This window comes from Molossus molossus, unplaced genomic scaffold (genome assembly GCF_014108415.1).
Source record: "Molossus molossus isolate mMolMol1 unplaced genomic scaffold, mMolMol1.p scaffold_m16_p_12, whole genome shotgun sequence".
NCBI lineage: Eukaryota > Metazoa > Chordata > Mammalia > Chiroptera > Molossidae > Molossus > Molossus molossus.
Genome location: NW_023425347.1, coordinates 79478285 through 79500224, shown reverse-complemented (window position 1 = coordinate 79500224; position 21940 = coordinate 79478285). Strand labels below are relative to the sequence as shown.

The 21940-nt window shown below is 49.3% G+C and overlaps 2 protein-coding genes across 10 annotated transcripts in view; one reads left to right on the top strand and one right to left on the bottom strand.

The window, feature by feature from the left end:
• Positions 1 to 7163, bottom strand: part of KIAA0319L (KIAA0319 like) — a 104608-nt gene extending 97445 nt beyond the window's left edge. Inside the window, exons 1-2 of one of the 6 annotated variants that reach the window (XM_036255184.1) lie at positions 7139 to 7163; positions 3933 to 4102 (exon numbers count right to left, since the gene is read on the bottom strand). In XM_036255184.1, coding sequence (XP_036111077.1) covers positions 3933 to 4074 — 142 coding nt within the window. In that variant the 5' untranslated portion in view covers positions 4075 to 4102; positions 7139 to 7163. Of the gene's footprint in view, positions 1 to 3932; positions 4103 to 5580; positions 5606 to 6804; positions 6975 to 7138 lie in introns of those variants that run through there. The other 5 variants (XM_036255185.1, XM_036255182.1, XM_036255181.1 and 2 more) reach the window with 5 other exon arrangements.
• On the top strand, positions 6497 to 15879 carry NCDN (neurochondrin). 4 transcript variants are annotated; one of them, XM_036255190.1, is made up of 8 exons: positions 7222 to 7473; positions 7684 to 7812; positions 8685 to 8825; positions 9878 to 10846; positions 11583 to 11824; positions 12366 to 12590; positions 13008 to 13150; positions 14386 to 15879. In XM_036255190.1, the coding sequence occupies exons 2-8, from the start codon at positions 7780 to 7782 to the stop codon at positions 14820 to 14822; spliced, it is 2190 nt and encodes a 729-aa protein (XP_036111083.1). In that variant the 5' UTR covers positions 7222 to 7473; positions 7684 to 7779; the 3' UTR covers positions 14823 to 15879. The 4 variants fall into 4 exon arrangements, with proteins under 4 accessions (XP_036111085.1, XP_036111083.1, XP_036111084.1 ...); XM_036255192.1 differs by lacking the exons at positions 7222 to 7473; positions 7684 to 7812 and adding an exon at positions 6497 to 6532; XM_036255191.1 differs by having other exon boundaries at positions 7222 to 8000.
• Positions 15880 to 21940: the final 6061 nt, after the last annotated feature.

The following is a 21940-nucleotide window of genomic DNA, read 5'->3' as shown; positions in this document are numbered from 1 at the left end:
TGTAGAAAACAAAAGGGTAAAGAGTTCCCATATGATCCAACAATTCCACTCCTATGTCTATAAACAAAATTTGGTATATCCATACCATTATTTGGCCATGAAAAGGGATGAAGTACTGATACATGCTACAACATGAATGAACCTTGAAAATATCATGCTAAGTGAAAGAAGCCAGACACAAAAGAGCATATACTATGAGTTCATTTATAGGATATGTCCAGAAGAATAGAAAATCCAGAGTCAGAAAATAGATTAGTGGTTTCCAGAAGCTAGGAGGAGGGAGGAATAGGAAGCACAGCTAATTAGTACAGGGATTCTTTTGGGGAGAGGGCTAAAAAAACACTGTGGAATTATCTAAATATAATCTAAATAATCTAAATAAAAAAATAATAACCTCCTCTAATCTCTTACTACAGAACTCCTAAATTCTACCCATCTATTTAGCACAACTTCATATTGAGTGAAATTACTCTCTTCAGTGAGAGATTCCTTGAAAACAATCACATCAATTTTAGCCTGGACTATTTCATTCACTTCCTAATAGATATCCTACTCTTGCCCTGACATTCCTCCCCTTTTCATCTTACTCCCATTCCCACTATTATCATTCTTCTATAGCCCAGCAAAACGATCTAGAAATTTACCAGTATTATTCTTCTGCTTAAAATTTTCAAAAGCTGCCAATTCTCTAAGGCAATGTTCTCCAAGGTAGAGTGCTTGCTTACAAGAGATGCACAAGACAAATCACTGGGGTATGATAAGAAAATATTAGCACTATTTATAGGTTTTTTAGTTGATCCCTTAAAATTTTGGTTTTTGGCAACTCTTATATACGTAAGATATTATTAGTACAACGGTACTTGTTATAATGTATGAATAAACATATATTGGGTTACATCCTCAACTTTTTTAATGGATTAGAGAGCATAATTAATAAAAGTTGTATACCACCTACTTAAAAAGATTAAAATCAAAGCTTCTTTGCATGGCATACAAGATCCTTCATGACCTGGCCACCATCTACCTCTTCAGAAGCTGCCATTCCAGCTTTACTCTATATTCCGGCAACACTAAACTGCTTATAGAGTTTCTGCTATATACCAGGATGTTTCACACTTCTGTGCCTTGTTCTTACATTCCTGTTGCCAGATAATACAACTGCCCAACAATCACCACCCTCAATTGTAGGGAAGTTGTAGTAATGTTTTGCAACACAGTTTTGCAACACAGAGTGAGTGTTGATGAATGCCCTCCCTCTAAAGGCGCTCTTGAGGCAAATTCCTAAAAGGGGAATTACTAAGTCAAAGAACATCAACTTTTTGAAGATCCTGATATTTATGCCAAAAAACTTTCTGTTCCAATTCCCCAGCACAATATGAGGGCAATCACATTACCCCTTGGCAGCACTAGATATTTCTACATTAATTTTCATCAATATGATGAATTAAAAAGGATTTCTTGCCCTGGCTGGTTTGGCTCAGTAGTTGGAGCATCGGCCCACAGACCAAAGAGTAGTGAGTTCAATTCTGGTCAAGGGCACATACCTTGGTTATGGTTCAGCCCCTGACCCTGGTGAGGTTGTGAGGAAGGCGACAGATCAATGTGTCTCTCTCACCTCGATGTTTCTCTCCCCACCCCCGCTGGCTCCCACGCTATCTGAAAATTTAAAAAAAAGGAAAAATATCCTCAGGTGAGAACTAAAAAAAAAAAAAAAAAAAAGATTTCTTAATCTGTAGTTCTTTGGTTAATAATAAGAATAAACATTTTTTAAAATGTTTATAAATCATTTGAATTTCTTATTTATGGTACTCTGTTTATGTCCTTTATTCATTTTTTTTCTATTAGAATATTGTGTTTCTTAAAAATTTGATGAGAAAGAGATCTAATAAATTAAAATATATAACTAATCTGTCATGTGTTGCTTGCATACTCCCTCAGTTTGAATACACCTGGTTCTTGGTTCTTCCATAGTAAAAGCTCCAAAGATTCCTAAAACGGGAGTGGTACAATGTAATCTCCACCAGAACCACTCCTAACAATACCAACTTTGCACTTCTATACTCAATCTGCTCACTAGGATGCTGTTTTTAAGTACCAAGCTCAAGGAATACTAAGACTAGCCCAATGAGCCCATAGTGCTATGTTTAATTAAGACTGAAAAATACAGGAAAACTTGGCAATGCTTCTTCCTCCCCTGTACTTGGAATCCCACAAATAACAAGCCACTTAAGCTTTAGTGTGGACAAACCTGGGTTTAGAATCCTGGCTCTACCATGTTCTTGCTATGTGAACCTGGTCAAATCATTTTGCCCCTCTGAACCTTAATTTCCTTATCCATAAAATGAAAATAAAACTATCAGTTTTAGATTTATCCTGAGGATTAAATAAGATATGTAATTTTTTTTGTTTGTTTTTTATCCTCACCCAAGGACATTTTTGCATTTATCTTCAGATAGAGTGGGAGGGAGAGAGGGAGGGAGGGAGAGAGAGAAACATCGAGTGGTTGCCACCCACACAACCCCAACCGGAGCCACGGATAAACTGCAATCAAGGTACATGTCCTTAATGGGAACTGAACCCAGGACCCTCAGGTCTGCAGGCCGACGCCTAAATGCTGAGCCAAACCGGCAGGGGCAAGATATGTAATGTTTATAACCAGGAGTATAGTATGCTGTGGGTGCATTTCAAAAGATGCGGTTTTCCCATTCTGATGATGCTAAATCAGTAACTTATTTAATTCAAATGATCTTACATAAAATGGTAGCCTGAAATAGCTGTCCCAGCAAAGCATCATCTGGGTAAAAAACATTGAGGTCAGCTGTCAACTGCAATTTGCACTGCTATAATTATGCAATCATGACCACCACTGCAAGACAACAAAAACCCCCAAAGCTGATGTTACTGAAATTGCTAAATACAATAATTACTTGAGTCTCAAGATCATGATCACCAATTCCTTTAGGAAAGCAACAGAAACCTTTGTAATTATAGGAGCAAAAGTCTGATTAGTTATCTGACAGTGATCTCTACTACAGAAGCCTTTTGGTCACTGCCCAGGATGGCAGCATACTCAGAAGTCTTTCTCAAATTGCTACTTTCTCACATTTCATACTCTGAAAGAAACAATGTTAACCAAAGAACTAAAAGTGGGAAGGGGGGGGTGGGTTGTATTCTTTGAAATCTAGCATTCTTGGCACTCTTTTCTGGCAAGAGGCTCTAGCCTGGTGAAATAATCTCTAGGAGGAAAACACAGTTTAGAAATCTATCACCATGACCCCTTTCTATGAAAAAAGCAAGGAATACATTCTCCCTGTAATGTTGATTCTTTTAGGAAAGGAAAGAAAGCAAAGTATCATTTACTAAGGACCTACGTTCACAGTGCTGTACTATACTATTTAATTATGTTATCTCTCAAGTCAAGCTATGAGGTAGGTCTATCCTTCCTTACAGGCAACAGGTAATTTGCTCAAAGTTTTAAGGGGAAATATCCAGTTCCAGGTCCAACTGCCAGGTCTATCCAACTTTAATACCTTTCTCTTTTTATTACACCTTCAGCAAATCTCAAAATGAGCATGCCAATTCTCCCATATGAGAAAGAATCCAATTTAATTTTCAGTTCCAAAACAAAACAAATAATTCCAACTAAGTGTCCACCAATAGGCTGTTTCTATCAATTAGCACACTGCTTTTCTGCCTCCTACTAGTCTTTATTTTATTTAAGTATCCAAAGTCTTTATTTTTTTTATTTGTTATTATTTTTTTGTGGTATGTGCCCCTAGCAGGAACCGAACCCGGGTCTCTCTGGTCCGCAGGCCAACGCTCAACCACTGAGCCAAACTGGCCAGGGCTGCCTCCTACTAGTCTTTAAAATGTACTGAAGGACTCACACAAAATGCTCCTTTTAAATCTTAAATCTATAAAGAAAGCAGTACCTGTTGACAACCACAGCGCACTGAAGCAGAGGCAAGTATAAAACAGGTACAGGCTTCTCAACCACTTCACAGATGTCTGCCTACAAGGTCCTGATAAAGTCCAGGAAGCAGAACTTGGCTTGACTCCCAGCCTCTTCTCCATTGCCTTCCAGATAGGCAGAACCAGTCCACTAAAAGAAAGAAAATAAATAATAATGCCAAGTAATTAATAACTGATTCCTAGAAATATGGCATGCTAGACAGAGAACATGATAAATTAGAGGGAAAAAAATTTCAAGTTTGTCTTTCACTGCTCATCTCTGCCCATAAATTTTACACCTGAGCTTTGACAAAGCCTATAATTATCAGGATAAAAACATGCAAGGAATGTGAAATGAATCCACTGTAAAACCGAAACGCCTTATGTTCCATTATTTTCTAGTCTAAGAGTAAATCGTCTACCTGGAAGAATAGAACGAGTACCAGCCTGAAAAAAAGATGTGAGCTTCAGTTCCAGCTCTGCCTAACAGCTTTGTGACTTTGACCAAACACTTTCTTATTCATGAAAAGAGGTTGGACCTGATGATTTTATGTAGCTGTGTTTTTAAATTTCATGTGATTGTCTTTAGGCAGGGCATTTACTCTCCAGTTTGCTACTGCCCCCACGACTATTATCTTTAAAATTTATCCAATTTATACTTCAATGTCACCTCCCTGACCCCTAGAATAATTTGCAATTCCTGACTTGAATCCATATATATATTCAACAAATATTTACCCAGCCCCTATTATGTGCCAGACATTATACTGGCTACTCCAGAATCTAGGGGCTATTTAGGTCCCTTCCAAAGGAAATGATTTTCCATCAGTTTCTTCCTTCTTACACAACTTCTCTACATCATATAATTATATAAATCTTGGCATCATTATGAGAGTCGATCAAGTTCTAAAGAAGCAATTCAAAAATCTTCTGTCCTAAATGTGCACCTGTCATCCACATCTGGAAAATGGCACAGACTGACAACCCCCACCACCAGCCAACATACAGGGAGATTGGCATTGCATGGGTTGGATATCAACACTAACACCAGGAAATAGACAAACACACAGCTGCAAAACTGAGATACAGCCCAAAAAAAGGCTTTTACTAAGGCTTAAAGCATCTAAAGGCCTTCATTTTTCTCATTCATTTCCATCTATTCCTATTCCTAGTTGTTTTGTAGTTGTACATTAGGGAAAAGAGGGAGCAGAAAGGTGTGTGGGCCAGAGAATGCTCAAGAGATTAATAAATGGAGCCTAAATTAGAAATCTATCCAGCAACTTCTCTAGCCTCCAAGATGTAATGGATGAGGGGTGTGTGTGTGTGTGTGTGTGTGTGTGTGTGTGTGTGAGAGAGAGAGAGAGAGAGAGAGAGAGAATGTGTATATATCTTACCCAACACATTTCTGTCTACCACAAAAGGCTTTTAAACTCAAGGTTATTCAACACCTGCCATCAACAGTGTGACAGGTGGGCGATAGAAGCATTAAAGAAATGAATAGGTTTTAAAAACAGGAGTAATAAACACCATTGGATTAGCAAGCTGATTAGAAGTACAGTGTCTTACAAACCATACAAGAGAGAGCTATTTCCCTGTGAACTCCCAACCAGTCATTCCTATGAAACCTACAATTGCCCAAGGGCACAAATCACTGCTAGGATCCAGGCAAAGGCTTGCTGACCAGGGCAGGAACAACACATCACCAAAATCCAAATGGTTGGTTATAGAATCAAAGGTAACAGCCTAAGGAGAGAACACACACGCCCACAATACTTGACAAATGAAAATCTAGAAAAGCTTGCAACAGTTCTGGCATTTGGGGCGTTACAAGTACACGCGAAATAAAAGCACTCTCTGTTGCAGCAGCTGTTCAGACACAGCAGGGGGTAATGTTTAGTTAATACTTCAGGTTGATGGGGAATGTATCATAGTTCAGTCTGTCAGCTACATACGTGGAACTCCACTTATGTACACAGCGATAAGATATGCTTGAACAACGACGGAGCAAGTCTGAAACAGCCTAATCACCTGGTGTATGTAATCAACAATAAAGCTCCCTTTTTAAAAAATAAAAGTCTCAGATATTTGGGAAAGTTACAGAACAGACTGTCATGAATAAATAGCTTTGCTTATATTTGCAGACATTGTTTTCCAAATAGCTGGAAAAACGAACAGATTGTTTGGGGGGCGGGGGGGGGGGGTAGTCATCTTTCCAATTTGTTCCTAGCTTCCAGTCTGTTAATCACATAAAGCACAATTAGAGTCAGCTAATGCTATTCACCTACTGCATCTATTGTCGCCGGGCACAACCACAAGGTGAGAGAAGGCAAAGCTTTCCTGGAATGCTGCCTGAAGTTCTCTCTTTTGACTTCCTTCATTTCACCTTTGTGCTCCCTGCGGCCACCACAGGACCCCTCGGTGGGGCACAATTTTCCAAGTCCTGGGTTAGGCTGATTTCGCATAGTAATGTACACGTCGTGCTCAGCCCCGCCCTCCTTAATCTGCATCAACTTTCCATCTTGGTGGAAACACGAAACACCAGAGACAGCAGCGAAGGGCGAAGCTGCAGAAGTCGAGGGAGGTAAGACAACGGCGCCCGGAGCCGGTCTGTCCGTCAGGGGCTGGAGGGAACTGCAGGATCAGGCCCCGGCCTGAAAGAAGAGCAGTGCAGCCTGTGACTCGACCTCCGCACCTGTAAAGCCAGAAGCAGCTGGCTTGCGCTAGCCGGGACAGAAGCTTCACCTCCGGGTCCCAACACCCGGCCAGCTCAGCCCCAGAAATAGCCCGTTCCGCTTGCCCCTCCCCTGAGCTCGTGGTCCTCGGCCAGGCAGCCAGCCGCCTCGGGCCACCTACCGGGGCTCAGGGACACACAGCGGGGCCCCCGCTATCGGGTGCTTCCGCCTCCTCCTGGTCCATGGGGTCGGGGCCCCAACCTCCGCTCCCCTCACCCAGAGGAGGAGGAAGAGGGAGAAGGTAGGGCGGGCTTCCCACCCGGCAGCTCCCTCTCGCCTCAGCCTCCCTGGACAGCGACGGCGGCCGGAAACGCCGCCTCCTCCCACCTCCGGGGCTCAACCCGGAAACACACTCTTCATGCTAAGCAAGCCCTCCTGCCCTACCCCCCGGAACTCAATTCCAGCCACGAGACCGAGGGGAAGGAGGGGAAGGGCTGGAAGGTAGGACTACCTACGGGCAAAGAAACCTGAGCCTCCAGGCTGTCGCCTCCCGCTCTCCAGAGGCAGTCTGCACCTTCGCCTGCCCTGCACGAGCCCGGGGCCCTAGGTTCGGGCAATACCCACAAGCAAGATGGCGGCAACGGCAGCACCTCCTACGGCTTAGCGCCCCTCCGTGCTATTGGCCAGAACTTGGAGTGAAGCCGCCGCGGATTGGTCGAGAGCGCTGCGGGGGTGGGGGTGGAGCTGCAGCAGCCTGGAGCCCCGAGTGGGCAACGCGGCGTGAGCAGCGGCCCCAGGCTCCCGGAGCATCGCGCTCGGAGAAGACCTCGCCGCTCCGGGCCGCAGCCTGGTGAGCTCAGCCCCCTTCAGGCCCTCCCCTACATCCCAGCCGGAGCCTCTCCGAGCCGGCGCTGATCGACGCCGACACACCCCGGAGACCCTATCGTGACTCCATCGCGCCATATCGCGACATCATCGTGCCCTGTCGAGACTCCATTTTGTCACAGCTCTTTTTAATATATAGCTATATATTTTTTTAATTTGCCCTGTCATCTTTGAGGGCTGTCCCATGTCGTGATTTTGCCGTGATCTCTCCGTGACATCACCGCGCCATCGTGAAGTGTGATCTCATCGCTGCCCTGTCGTGACTTCATCAATGTCGTGTTGTGACCTGGCTGCGGCGGGACAGGTGGTGACCGCCAGGAACCTTCCTCCCCTTCTCATCTCCCCATCTCAGCAGCCCCTCTTCGATTATCCGGCTTTTGGATTCTCCGTTGTCTTGGGAGCTACCCAGGACCCTTTCTTGCATCTCCAGCCCCTGCCGGCATCCACAGACTGGTAGTGGGGCGGGGAGGGTGAGGAGAGGAAGAGCAAGCGGTAATTCTGCTGCTCCTTCTTCTTCTGCCGCTGCTGCTGCTGCTGCTGCTGCAGCTTCTGCTCGAGGGAGGGAAAGGAGAGGAGGGAAGGAGCCTGCGGGGGCGACTGAGAGCCCTGGCTGGAGGGGTGGGGTCCCCAAAGGAGCCTCCAAGCCTTCGCTGCCCTGCGCCCTGTGCCCTCACTTCAGCTGAGGCTTGTGTCCTGCCTCTTCTGAAGAAAGGAGGGGAAAGGAAACCTAGGATGCCCTTTTCCCTCTTGTCAGCCTGAGTGCGGATAATCGAACTTCACCCTTGTATGTCTCCATTCCTGCTTGTCTGTCCTCACCACTCCCTCCCTGTGTGCCTTAGTGGTGGGAGATAAAACTAGGCTTCTGGTGCCAGGGGACAGCTGAATAGTGGGGCCAGCCCCCTCCAACCCCTAGTAGGTTGGTGAGGAGAGCTGTCCAACTGAGCAGCAGGGTGCATGGTCCTTTCATTCTCACTTTCTGGAGGTGACCTTGGACCAGGGTCCCTTCATCCCTAAAGATTTGAAGGTCCAGCCCCTTAAAGGGAGGTCAGTCCTGAGGAGCCCATCCCTCCTGGTCCTCCCCTCCTTCTGTGCTAATCCCTCCTTCCATCTTCCACTCCCACCCCCATGCCTGCCCCTCCTCTGCAGAGGGATGCTCAGTCCCTCTTGTGTTCACAGTTGGGCAAGACGGGCATCATGGCCTCGGATTGTGAGCCAGCTCTGAATCAGGCAGAGGGCCGAAACCCCACCCTGGAGCGCTACCTAGGAGCCCTCCGTGAGGCCAAGAATGACAGCGAGCAGTTTGCAGCCCTGCTGCTAGTAAGGAGCTGGCTGAAAATTGGGAGGAGGGAAGGGCTGGGTGGTTGGGCCCCCCTAGGAATGGGGTCAACAAGTCCCCAAGGATATTTCAGTGGTGCTGGCAACCCTGGAGTCACCAAAGTAGGCCCAAGATGCCTCTTTGGACTGAGTAAAGGGGTAAAGGGGAGAATGGGGGTGAATAATGCTTGTGGCCCTAGGAGCTGCCTGGGTCTGCTCTCTGAGGTGTCCCAGAGCAGATGGGAGCTGACTGATAGGGTAACAGCAGCAGGTAGTAACTAGTGCAGAGTACTTGAGTGCTGGGGATGATTGTTCTGGGGGTGGAAAGAATAGCAGGACTGCAAGTGACCGGGAAGGGGTCCCAGGGGATGGCCAGGATTGCAGTAGGTAGGATGAGGGTAAGGGAACTGGCTCTGGGCTTAACTCTATTGGAGGAACCCAAGCTGGGGACAGCAGAGCAGAAGCTGCAGTGCTAGGAAGGGGGGTTGATGTGTGGGGGGTGAAGGGAGGAGGGAGTACAGCCCGCTGCTTGTTTGCCATGGCAACAGGGAGAAGGCTCTGGAGTCAAGGGCTCACACTGCAGCAGAGGAGGTGTTTAGGTGAAATATAAGGGGAAATGTTTTGACAGGCAGAGTGGCGAGGCACAGGAGCCATTTCCCCTGAGAAGGTGCCAGGAATGGATCAGAGACTTCTCTGGAGGGAGCAATTAGGATGGGACTCTAAATCCTTGGAGGATTTTAAACACAGAGTTCTAAGCCCCTTCCAACTCAAGTTGCGGGTATCTAGATTAGACATCAGGAAGAACTTCCCAACTGATCAGGTGATGAAATGGCAAAATGAGTAGTCGTGGAGGCCTGGATCTCCCTTCCACGGAGTTAATGATAGATGAGGATCCTAGAGGCCATACCTGTCTATCTCCAGGGAGAAGGAAGGAGCTAGATGAGGCTCCTGACCCCAGAGGGAGTCCTGTTACTTAACCTAATCAATGCCCCAGTGTGCAAGGGACAGTCATTGCCACCTCTTTCATCCTGCTGATAGCACATACTCCCCTTCAGGTGACCAAGGCAGTAAAAGCAGGTGACATCGATGCCAAAACTCGGCGGCGGATCTTTGATGCCGTGGGCTTCACCTTCCCCAATCGTCTCCTGACCACCAAGGAGGCGCCAGATGGCTGCCCTGACCACGTTCTTCGAGCCCTGGGCGTGGCCCTGCTGGCCTGCTTCTGCAGTGACCCTGAACTGGCTGCCCATACCCAGGTCCTGAACAAGATCCCTATCCTTAGCACCTTCCTCACAGCCCGGGGGGACCCTGATGATGCTGCCCGCAGGTCCATGATTGATGATACCTACCAATGCCTGACGGCTGTGGCAGGTACACCCCGTGGGCCCCGGCACCTCATTGCTGGTGGCACCGTGTCTGCCCTGTGTCAGGCATACCTGGGGCATGGCTATGGCTTTGACCAGGCCCTGGCACTTCTGGTGGGGCTGCTGGCTGCTGCTGAGACACAGTGCTGGAAGGAGGCAGAGCCTGACCTGCTGGCCGTGTTGCGGGGCCTCAGTGAAGATTTCCAGAAAGCTGAAGATGCCAGCAAGTTTGAGCTCTGCCAGCTGCTGCCTCTCTTTCTGCCCCCGACAACCGTGCCCTCTGAATGCCTCCGGGATCTGCAGGCCGGGCTGGCACGCATCCTCGGCAGCAAGCTGAGCTCCTGGCAGCGCAACCCCGCACTAAAGCTGGCAGCCCGCCTGGCGCACGCCTGTGGCTCCGATTGGATCCCGGCGGGCAGCTCCGGGAGCAAGTTTCTGGCCCTGCTGGTGAATCTGGCGTGCGTGGAGGTACGGCTGGCACTGGAGGAGTCAGGCACAGAGGTAAAAGAAGATGTGGTGACTGCCTGCTATGCCCTCATGGAGTTGGGGATCCAGGAATGCACTCGCTGTGAGCAGTCACTGCTTAAGGAGCCACAGAAGGTGCAGCTTGTGAGCATCATGAAGGAGGCCATTGGAGCTGTCATCCACTATCTGCTGCAGGTGAGGGTGCAGTGATCCACAAAGGGAATCCACTGTGTGGGGAGCCAGTAGGCAAGGGAAAGGAGGAAGTAAAACTCCTGCACCTTCATGTAATGGGGAGACAGTGAAGATGCTCTTACCAAGGGCTGATCCTGTAGCACTCCCAGGAGTAATGTGTGACCGAGCCTCCCTCCTTCCCTCCCTGTGCCTCCACACAAGCACCATACCACACACCATATGTGCACTCACATCACAGTACACATGCGCGTGCACACAACACAGTAACCTCCCACTCGCAACCCTCCCCCCAGGACACACACGCACGCACGCACACAAAGTCGAAGCCGTCTATTCTGCTCAGTCTATAACATTGTTTTACACATGTGCACATAGGAAACCCCACAGGGAAAGGGAGCAGGGCTGCCTGGTTCCTGCTCTCTGTCGAGGTTCAGGTAACTCCTCCCAGGTCAGAGCTGCTGTAGAGGGAATGTTTACTTAGCTCCGGACCTCCGAGTTTCCTTCTAGCCCTGAGATACTTTAGAGGTGGCAGGACGGGGGAATGCTAGTCCCAGCAAGTACAAGGGCATGACATCTGAAGTCCAGTTGGCTCAGCAGACGTGCCTTGAGGGCCTGCCTTTGAAGAGCTCCCAAGCCAGAATTCCCTTCTAGTTGTGTTATTCCAAAGCTGGCTGGCATGCTGTCCAGGCAGGGGAGGGACTCTGGTCCTGCTCCATCTCAAGGGGTCCTATGGCAACAGGTGGGGCCAGAGAAGCAGAAGGAGCCCTTTGTGTTTGCTTCGGTTCGGATCCTGGGTGCCTGGTTGGCCGAGGAGACCTCATCCCTGCGCAAGGAAGTCTGCCAACTGCTGCCCTTCCTCGTTCGCTATGCCAAGACCCTCTATGAGGAGGCTGAGGAAGCCAATGACCTCTCTCAGCAGGTGGCCACCCTGGCTATCTCCCCCACCACCCCAGGGTCCACCTGGCCAGGGGATGCTCTCCGGTGAGTTTGTAGTTACAGTCTGTCCAGCCAAGATGTTTTAAAGAAAAGTGTAATACTACTCTCCCCAAAACTGGGCTGTGCCAGACTTCCTGATTGGGGCATGAGATTGCCTTGAGGGTTTCTGTATGTTTGAGAGAGCTTGTTCCCACAGGACTCCTGGGCTGCCAGGTCTCACTTGTCAACCCCAGATTTCTCTATAAGGAGAGAACTCATGCTTATTGAATATCATGGCAGACATTTATCTGTACCCTTTATCAGAACGATCTCATTAGGTACACACAGCCAATCTGTGACATAAGACTCATCCACATTTTCAGGATGAGAAAAAGGCTCAAGGAGATTAAAAATCCCTTGCCCGTACTCAACACCATGTGGCAGAGCCCAAGTCTGAGCCCAGGCCTGTGCATCTCCAAAGCTTGTACTTTTTCTGTGGCACCTATGAGAATGTGTCCTCCCCTACTTCCATTTCTTTTAGGTGGGGTACCCCCGAAAAGGGAATCTCTCCCCCCTCCTCACACATCTGTCCCTTCCATACCCCCAGGCTCCTTCTGCCCGGCTGGTGCCACCTGACAGTTGAAGATGGGCCCCGGGAGATCCTGATCAAGGAGGGGGCACCCTCACTTCTGTGCAAGTATTTCCTGCAGCAGTGGGAACTCACATCCCCTGGCCATGACACCTCAGTGCTGCCCGACAGCGTGGAGATCGGCCTGCAGACCTGCTGCCACATCTTCCTCAACCTCGTGGTCACTGCACCAGGGTTGATCAAGTGAGGCTGGGCAAGAGGTTGGAGGAAGCAGCGGGGGGACTACTCAAACTTGCCCCAAATCTCCTTCTCCTACTTTGTTCCCTGTGCCCATGGGTTCCTGTTAGAATTAGCATGAAAGGATCTCAGAATAGACAGAATCACCCCACACAAGGATGTGGCATCTCTGGAACCCTTTGGGCATGTCTGCAAATTCCACTCATAACCCAGTCTCTGCTCCCCAGATGCCATGAATGGAGCCCAAATTAACTCCACCCTGCTGCCTAATTTCTTGCCAAATCCTGGCGTGGTGAAGCTGGGAGCCCACGATCCCAGGTTTATCCAGGGTTTGGTCTGGCTCTATCAACACCCCCCAACCCCCAACCCCCCCCACACATATACACACAACATCCTCTCATCTTTACCTCCCTTTCTTCCCAGGCGAGATGCCTGCTTCACATCTCTTATGAACACCCTGATGACATCGCTACCTGCACTCGTGCAGCAGCAGGGGAGGCTGCTTCTAGCTGCCAATGTGGCCACCCTGGGCCTCCTCATGGCCCGGCTCCTTAGCACCTCTCCAGGTAAGTCCTGAGGACCCAGTTCTAATGGATGGGGACAGACAGCCCAGGCGGACCTGTTGGCCACTGGGTATGTCACCATTTTCAGAAAATGGTTTTACAGAATTTTCCAATCCAAAGGAACTCTTTGAAGTATGTCTTCATCCCCCACCCCACCCTACCCATCGAAAACGATAACATTCTCTTCCTTCTGAAGACTTTTAAGGCAAGGTCTGGTGGGTGTAAGTAGAGGCCTACTCAGAAAATCCAGCAGCCCAAGGAATCTGAATCCAGTGTTTTCAAGGTGGAGCCACCCCCAGCCTTGAGTCAGAAACCTGACTTCTCTCCATTGAGGTTTTTCTCTGCTTGACACCTCATCTCCCTTGTGACAGGCTTCAGTGCTTAATGCTCTTCTGCACATACCCTCTCCCCAGCCCTGCTTTACTCTGGCTATGTGAGGGGAGATGGGGGCTGTCCCCATTTGTTGTCTCCCACTTTGGCCGTGGGTGTCTGCTTGGGTCCCTCTGTCCCTGCCTGTTCCCTGTGACCCATCTGTCAGGTTGGAGGAGCTGAGCAGATGCCTGGGAACGGGGTGTACTGAGTCTGTACCCTCAGCTGCCTCTGTTCCCTATAAGGATCCCAGGGGAGTACCCAACAGCAGGAAGAAGAGCCCCGCCCTGCTCTCTAGCCCCCAAACTCTCTCAGTCCCAAGCAGCATCACACAGACCCTGAGTAGAGCCCCAGTGCTGGTTCACCCACAGATGCCACCAGGTTAGACTAACAGCCTCTGGGAGAGAGTCTGCAGTGCAGGGGTGACCCCCAGCCCAGCAGTTAAGCAAAGCTAGGTCATCAGCTCCCGATCCCCTCTGGCGCCCTCTTCTGGCCCAAGAATCAAATTGGTGCAACTTCCTCAGCCTGTTGAGCTAGTCCTAGGCCCAGCAGGACTCCTATCACTACTCAGACCGTAGGAAGGTCTGACCATGAGGTTGAGTGCACCAAGGTTATTACATTTAATTTTCACAATAAATGTCTAAAGTTATAGCCATCTTATAGGCCTTACTTTACAAGTGAAGAAACAAGACCCAGAAAAGTGAATTACCCAAGGTCACAGTAAAATCAAAGGCAGGGTTAGAACCCAGGAAGGCTCATTCCAGGCTATGCTTCACTCCCTGAGTGCCCACACAGGATGGCAAAGTAAGGGTCTGGCAAAGGAGCTGGCTCATCTGGTTCACGTCCCCCACTTCCTTCTTGCCTTCCAGCTCTTCAGGGAACACCAGCGTCCAGAGGTTTCTTTGCGGCTGCCATCCTCTTTCTGTCACAATCCCACGTGGCGCGGGCCACACCGGGCTCAGACCAGGCAGTGCTGGCCCTGTCCCCTGACTATGAGGGCATATGGGCCGATCTGCAGGAGCTCTGGTTCCTGGGCATGCAGGCCTTCACAGGCTGCGTGCCACTGCTGCCCTGGCTGGCCCCCGCTGCCCTGCGCTCCCGCTGGCCACAGGAGCTGCTCCAGTTGCTAGGCAGTGTCAGCCCCAACTCCGTCAAGCCTGAGATGGTTGCTGCCTATCAGGGTGTCCTGGTGGAGTTGGCACGGGCCAATCGGCTGTGCCGGGAGGCCATGAGGCTGCAGGCCGGTGAGGAGACAGCCAGCCACTACCGTATGGCCGCCCTGGAACAATGCCTGTCTGAGCCCTGAAGGGTTTTCCACTGGGGAGAAACCCAGGGGTGGGCAGTGAGGGAAAGAGGGTGGAGGCATCTTCCCTGAAGCCCCCAAACTGGATTCCCCTCCCCAAACTCCCCCCCAAACACCCCAGCTTTCTGGCTTTTTCAAGGGCAAGGGCGTGGTGCCCACCCTTCAAGTGTAAGGAACTGCGTCCTGCCCCCTGGGGCAGCTCAGGGACAGGGATTGTCTTGGAAATGAACGTGGCTGTCCCCGCCGGGGATTGGAGTAGCCCCCAGGGAGGGGGGCACTAGGTGTCATTGTGCCCAATGTCTGGCTTCCCCACAGGAGGGAGGCCTTAGGGTGGGACAAGGCTGGCAGGAGCTGGCTGCTTCAGCCCATATGCCCTGCCGGCCAGGGTATGGGCTCCCCTAGGCTGTGGTGCCCTTCTGGCCTCCCAGGTCCATGTCCTTTAAATTGGCCATTTGATTCTTGTCCTTGGCCCTATTGAGCAGAGAGCAGGCTCAGGCCATTAACATCGCAGTTCTTCCTATCAACTTCAGTGACCCAGGGTTTGAAATGCCACATCCATCCAGGAAAACCTAGGGCAGAGGGCCTGGGGTGGAGTGGAATCTTCCACCTGAGCCTCATTGAGGGGACCCAGAAGCCCTTGGGCCCTGGTCTCTAAGCTTTTGTGTCGTGTTGCAGCAGAGTGATTTCAAGGGTTGGGGGTTATTTATTTTGCCTGTCCTTATCCCTGCTGGGACACCTGAGCATCTGATTTCTGTCCCCCTGGTGTCATCTGGCCTGGCTGGAGCCAGGAACAGGAGGGACACTTCCCCAGAAACCGCATGTTTCCCTAGTGATTGCACACCATTGCCATCGTGGTGCCTGGCTTTAAATCCCACCCCTGCTTACGACTCCTCTGCAGAGAGACGCGACTGGCGACTCCAGCAGGGACTACCATTCTTAGGAACCCAGGGGGACCCCCCACACACCTGATTCCTTGCCCCCCCCTTCTACCCCAAGTGCGTTCTGTGATCGCCAAGTTCAAAGCTGTGCACATGTGGACACTCAATAAATGTTCATTGAAGACAGGATGGCTCCTGTGTCGTCTGTCCTGCCCCTTCCCTTTCCCAGGTCCCAGCAGCTCACAACCACCATTTACTGAACACAAGCCCTGCTAATAAGCACTGTTATTCAGCTGGCCTAAGAAGCCTATGAAGCAGACATTATCCTGAATTTACAGTTTAAGAAACTTAGGCATGAGTAGGTGGTTTGCTCAAGTTGTTATAGCTGCTAAGTGCCAGAGCCAAGACTTCATGCTGGCCATCCTACTTCTCAGGCCACCTTCATTGCTAAAGCAGTTACAAACTCCACGTTGATGTGACCAAGCCTAGTGGGGTCCCGGTGAACTGTACTAAGGAAGTGCTGCCCCTCATGTCAGCAAGTTGTTGCCAAGTGAGATGGGAAAGGGCCCGAGTCCAGCAGGAGATGAGCAGAGCACCCACTGCTTCACCGGGCCTGAGCCAAAGCTGTCAGGTTGGATCCAGACCAGCCCTGGGCCCACACTCTCCGCAGACTTTTCTCCACCCACAAGCATTCTCTGAGCATGTCCTAAGTGCCTACTTATGATTGGCTATGTGTAGACATAGAGGAACATTCTCTTATTGGATGTACTGAAAAGTCATTCTTAGCATGGATTCCCTGAAACCTGAAAAATATGAAAATACATACCCTGCCCTCAAACAGCTTAAAATCTAGAGGGGAAACATACAAGGCTTCTAAAGGTAGAAACAATTGCTCCTATGGGGGTCTGAACAACGTGTGGCTGGAGCCTGAGAGTCCCTCAGCCTGGCTGAATAAGTCGAGAAAAGTCTCTGTTCTGAGACCTGAGGCTGAGGAGGGCTTGTCAGATAGACAAGCAGAGAACAGCAGGCATAAAGGCATGCAAGCTTGGGAACTGCAAGTAGGTCATTAATGCTACAGTGGAGAGAGTGGGGAGTGGGGAAGATGGGGTTGAACCAGTGGACATGGACCAGATCTTAAGTCCTGGGGTGCTGTGCTAAGAAACTATTGGATATGGGATCATGCTGAGACTGCAGACTTTGGAGCAGATTTGAATGTGATCTAGTTTGCATTTAAGCAAGATGATTTGGGCTGCAAGAGGGACAACGGAAGCACAGAGCTCAGAGAGGAGTTGGTAAGTCTGAACTAAGCCAGTGTCAGTGAGGATGGAGAAAATATAAGTAGGAGTTATTTAATAGGGCTTGGTGATTAATTGGAAATGAAGAGGAATGAAAAGTCAAGGACAACTTCCAGATTCCTGATCTAGGCCACGGAGTGGATAAGGCCTTTCACTGTCATGAGGAACACTGCAAAATATAAGCTTTAAACGTAAAGGGTGCATTTGTGCTACTTGTAGAATATCCAGGGAGCAGTTGCTTTCTGCACTATGGAGCTGAGACAAGTCTGGATAAGCAGCAGATTTGTAAGTTGTTGATACAGCCTGTACTATAGAGGGTCCTTAAAGTCATGGGAGTGATTAAGATGATCTGGGGAACTGCAAAGAGAAGATAAGGGTCCCAAAGCAAGTGGCAACCACTCATAGTCCCTGCTCTCAAAGTACTCTCCCTTGTGCTGTGGAGGAGCCAAACGCTGAAGAAAGCCTCATAATACAAGGCTGACTGAGCTCTGTCTGCACTTTAGTGAGGGATAGTCAGAGAATTCTGGGCTTCGGAATAGGGAGGGGGTTAGGCTAACTTGAAGAGGCCAAGCTTGCTCCTGGTAGGGAGAAAGGGAAACCCGAGCTGCAGTTGCGAGATATAGCCACAAGGTGGAGCCTAAGCATCTTGTGCCAGATTTCCCCTACCTGCACTCAGCCTGGCCCAGAGCAGGAGGTTGTCAAGGGCTGGGAGGAGAGCGGCTGTGCCAACAATAAAGGAGGCAGGCCTGAGTTTTATCTTTTTTTTAAAAGTACAAATGTAAGCTCACTTTTTTAAAAGAGAGGGAAAATTTTGAGCCGTGGAGAACAATATGCCAAGTATGCCAATGGGAGTGTATATGTTTGAACATGTGCACCTATATGTCAATATATATCATGTGTTCCCATCTTGTGTATTTCCCATGAGTGTCTCTGTGCATGTTGTGTGTCCCATGTGCTTAGGAGTGTCTGCATGTGTGCCCCATGCATATCCCAGGCCTCCACACGTGTGCATGTGTCCCAGAGAGTGGGCAACTAGCACTGTCCACCTCCATGACTCAGAGAATGAGGAGTCCCTTGGCCTTGAAAGAGAAGGGCAACAAAGTCTGAAACCATAGGACCCTTAAATTTTTAGGAGCCCCACAAATCAACAGCAGACCATGAAGAAAACACCTCCCCCCAGTAGCCATAAGCAAAATCCCTTATTCCTCAGATGACTTCCTCAATTATACCTGGGTTCTATGTCTAGCTACCCAGGGTCATGCTCACAGGGAAGCTTCCTATAAGAACGCTCAACCCAGACAGCGTGGCTCAGTGGATTGAGCATCATCCCATGGACTGAGAGGTCCCGATACAATTTCCAGTCAGGGCACATACCTAAGTTGTGGGCTCAATCCCCAGTAGGGGGCATGCAGGAGGCAGCTGATTGATGTTTCTCTCTCACATAGATGTTTCTATTGCTCTCTCCCATCTTCTCTCTCTCTAAAAAAATAGAAGAAGAACGCTCAATAGACTAAAGGATTCATAAACTCATCCATTCATTCATTTATTATTTCTTTAATAAGCATTCATGAGCACCTGCCATTCGCCAAACCCAGTGCACAACACAGTCTCTGTTTCTCCTTTCATCTTCTTAGGTAGCTCATGAGGCAGGAAAGGAAAACTAGTTGTAGCTTCAAAGAGCCTGGAATGCTGGTTAGCGTGTTTAAACTTTTTTTCCCTGAAGATGGGCCATGGGGGATGGGAGGCAGCAGAGTTTTCAGTAGGGAAGTTACACAGTCTAGTCACTCTTGTTGCTAAATGGAATGGAATTGGATCAAAAGAGATATGAATTAAGGCAGGCGACCAGTTAGCAGGTTTGCAATGGTCCTAAGACTTTACTGTACTTCTGAGTCACCTTATGGGCTTATTAAAACACATATTGCCAAGGCCCCACCCCCACAGTTACTGATTCAGCATGTTTGGGGTGGGGTTCAAGAACTGGCACTTCTAACACATTCCAAAGTGATGTAGGTGATGCTGGTCCACTTTGAGAACTGCTAGTCTATGAGAATGAGTACAGTAGCTTAAAGTGTCGACAGAGGGGTAGAGAGATATATTTAAGGGTTAGAAATGACACTATTCCATAAGAGTATCTTATAGAAGGGAGGGGAAGGTCAGAGTCTGGGATGCCTGTATTTCTAATTCAAAGGATGGTGGTGCCATTTATGGAACTACAGGAAGCAGAAGGATAAGCAGGTAGGGATCGCTGGTGGGGGTGGACAAGGTGTTGAGTTCGGTTTGGGACTTGTCAAGTTTCAGATGGTGGCAACAAGATGTCTGGAGGAAATATCCTACTGGCAATTGCATCTATGAGTCTGGATTTTTAGTGAGAGATACAGACTGGAGATAACAAGGCTGGGAGATAACAACAGACAGGTAGTCATTAAAGTTTTGAGAGGGGATGAACTAACTCATGAAGACTGCAAATAGGAAGAAGAGGCAGAAGCTTCAATTTTGAGGGTGAATAACTGACATTAAGGAGGTGAAAGTAAAGAGAGGAAATAGAGAAGAAGACTGAGAAATGGCCAGAGAAGAGAGGAGAATAAGGCAAAAAGGGAGTGTCTTAAGCTGCAAGGAAGTGAGGAAACCCAACGAAGCCACTGGACAGGTAGCCTGTCCTGTCATTCTGGCCTTCCCAAGCCTGCTGGGGAGAGCAGGGAATTCCCACAGCTGGGCATAAGCATTATCAGCCTTGCTGTGCTGGACTTCTGCTAAAGGGATCCCACCAACCTGCATGCCATGCATTGACACACATACACCTGTCCTGGAGCCTGACTTCTGATGTCCTTTACTGAAGTTGAGGGTGGGGGAAAGAGTGGTCTTGCCACAGACTCACACACCCACAGGTATTGACACACACAAACAGACTCCTGATCTCTAATCTATCCTGGGCACAAAGGCTGCAGAACTGCCCAAATCTGCTTCACCTACCACTCTAGCTGGTGGTTCCCACCTCCAGAAAGTTCTCAGTGATGAATCTTTGACTGCTGTTAGATTTCTCCTTCCCCAGAGCCTCCAGGCTGAGATGACCCAGACCTGAGCTCTGCACCTACCATGTACCACCTTGGATGCCCCCTCAAGTCTCCTGCACTTACATTTCATGGGCTACAGGTGTTTCTTCTAACTCCCCTTCTCCTCTAATCTCAATATTTTGCCTTTACATTCTCATCTTCCACTTTACTAGAAAGAGGCCTGAGAGAACATCTAGTGCTCTCTGCCCTCCCCTACTTTATTGTTCTTGTTGAAGTTGCAGAAACCGAGATCAGAGAGAAAAGGGAATTTGCCCAGAATCACAGACAAATTAAAGTCAGGACTAAATTCTAGGCACCTGAGTCTCAAGCAACAAAGACGAGGAATTCTGAGCACAGAGAGGGGCTAGAAGCTGACTACCTCGGCTCTGCCACTTAACTAGCTGCTTGACCTTGGGCAAGTCAGTTCACCTCTCTGCCTCATTTTCCTCACCTGAGAATGGGCATGATAAGGCTGTCCATCTCATAGGGCTGTTGTGAGAGTTAAATAGCTCAATATGCATCAAGTACTTAGCACAGAGTCTGGCACACTCTGTAATAAGTGTTTGCTGTGACTATTTCTACTATGCTCTGCTCTGAACATCTTCTAGCTTTTTAAAAACACCTTCCTGCCCTGGCCAGTTTGGCTCAGTGGTTAGAGTGTCAGCCTGTGGTCCAGAGAGACCTGGGTTCAGTTCCCGCTAAGGGCACGTACCTCAGTTGCAGTTTGTTCCCGGCCCTGGTTGGGCCTTGTGGGAGGCAGCCACTCAATGTGTCCCTTTCACGTCGATGTTTCTCTCTCTCTCCCTCCCACTCTATCTGAACAAAAAATGAAAAAATGTCCTCGGGTGAGGATAAAAAATAAAAACACCTTCCTTCTGCTTTCCCCTTAGTAGTCCTCTCATTTCCCTTTCTTTAATCTCTGTCCCTGCTTCTCTCAGGAGGGCAGGGTTGAGTTTTGGGAAAAGAAAGATGACTGCAGAGACTGGAACATATTGAGAGCCAGCCAGTATCTACCATGGTAACACACAGCCTGTGCATGCTAGTGTAAGGATCACATACTGTCCACAGAGTGTCAGTTACACACAGATTCACGCAGCAGGCCCACATTCAATCAGCTAAGGCTCTCCTGGCTTCAGAAACGTCTTGAGCTCTCCTCAGATGGAACTTAAGCCAACTCCAGTCCCAGGCAGCTCTCTCTGTCTGGCCAGATTATGTCTCTAGCTTCCTTAGACCCTGGCTTGGCACTGGGAATTAACAACCCCAGGGAAGCCTAAGGTAAGTGGGCACCCTCAGAGGTGCTTTGATCTGGAAACATTCAGAGAGACTGTGGTGGCCCCCTACACACACACACACACACACACACACGCATGCACATGAGCCGGTGGGCTTGAGTCTGAAGCTTACAAACTTCTTCCACATTCATGATCCCCCACCTCATCCATAGTTCAGTAAAGTGGTTAGAGAAAGGACTGATACCCATTTTACAGACACGGAAGCTGAGGTTGAGGAAGAGTGGTGCTTTGCTCAAAGGCAAAGAAGCAATAAAGCTAAGAAGCAAACCTAGGGCCCCTACGTCCCAGCCTTAAATCTTTCTCTGTTTCACCGCAGCTGGGAGACCCGCGGGGGTTTGATTCACGCCGCGATACCCATCCTAGGGGGTCGCGCCCAAGCTACGCCTCCCCTAGAGCGGTCGCCGGTGAGAAGGGAGAAAGCGGCCACAGCATGTCTCTTTAATGCGCGCCCCCGGAGGCCCGGCGCGCCCCCGCCACTATAACTGGAGTGCATGGAGCAGACTGCGCTCAGAGGAAGAAGGGCGGGCGCTGGGAACCCACTGACCGACTTTTCCAAGTGCGATCAGAGCCCCTCGGGCCCACGTCCCGCCCCCATGCACTCGTCCG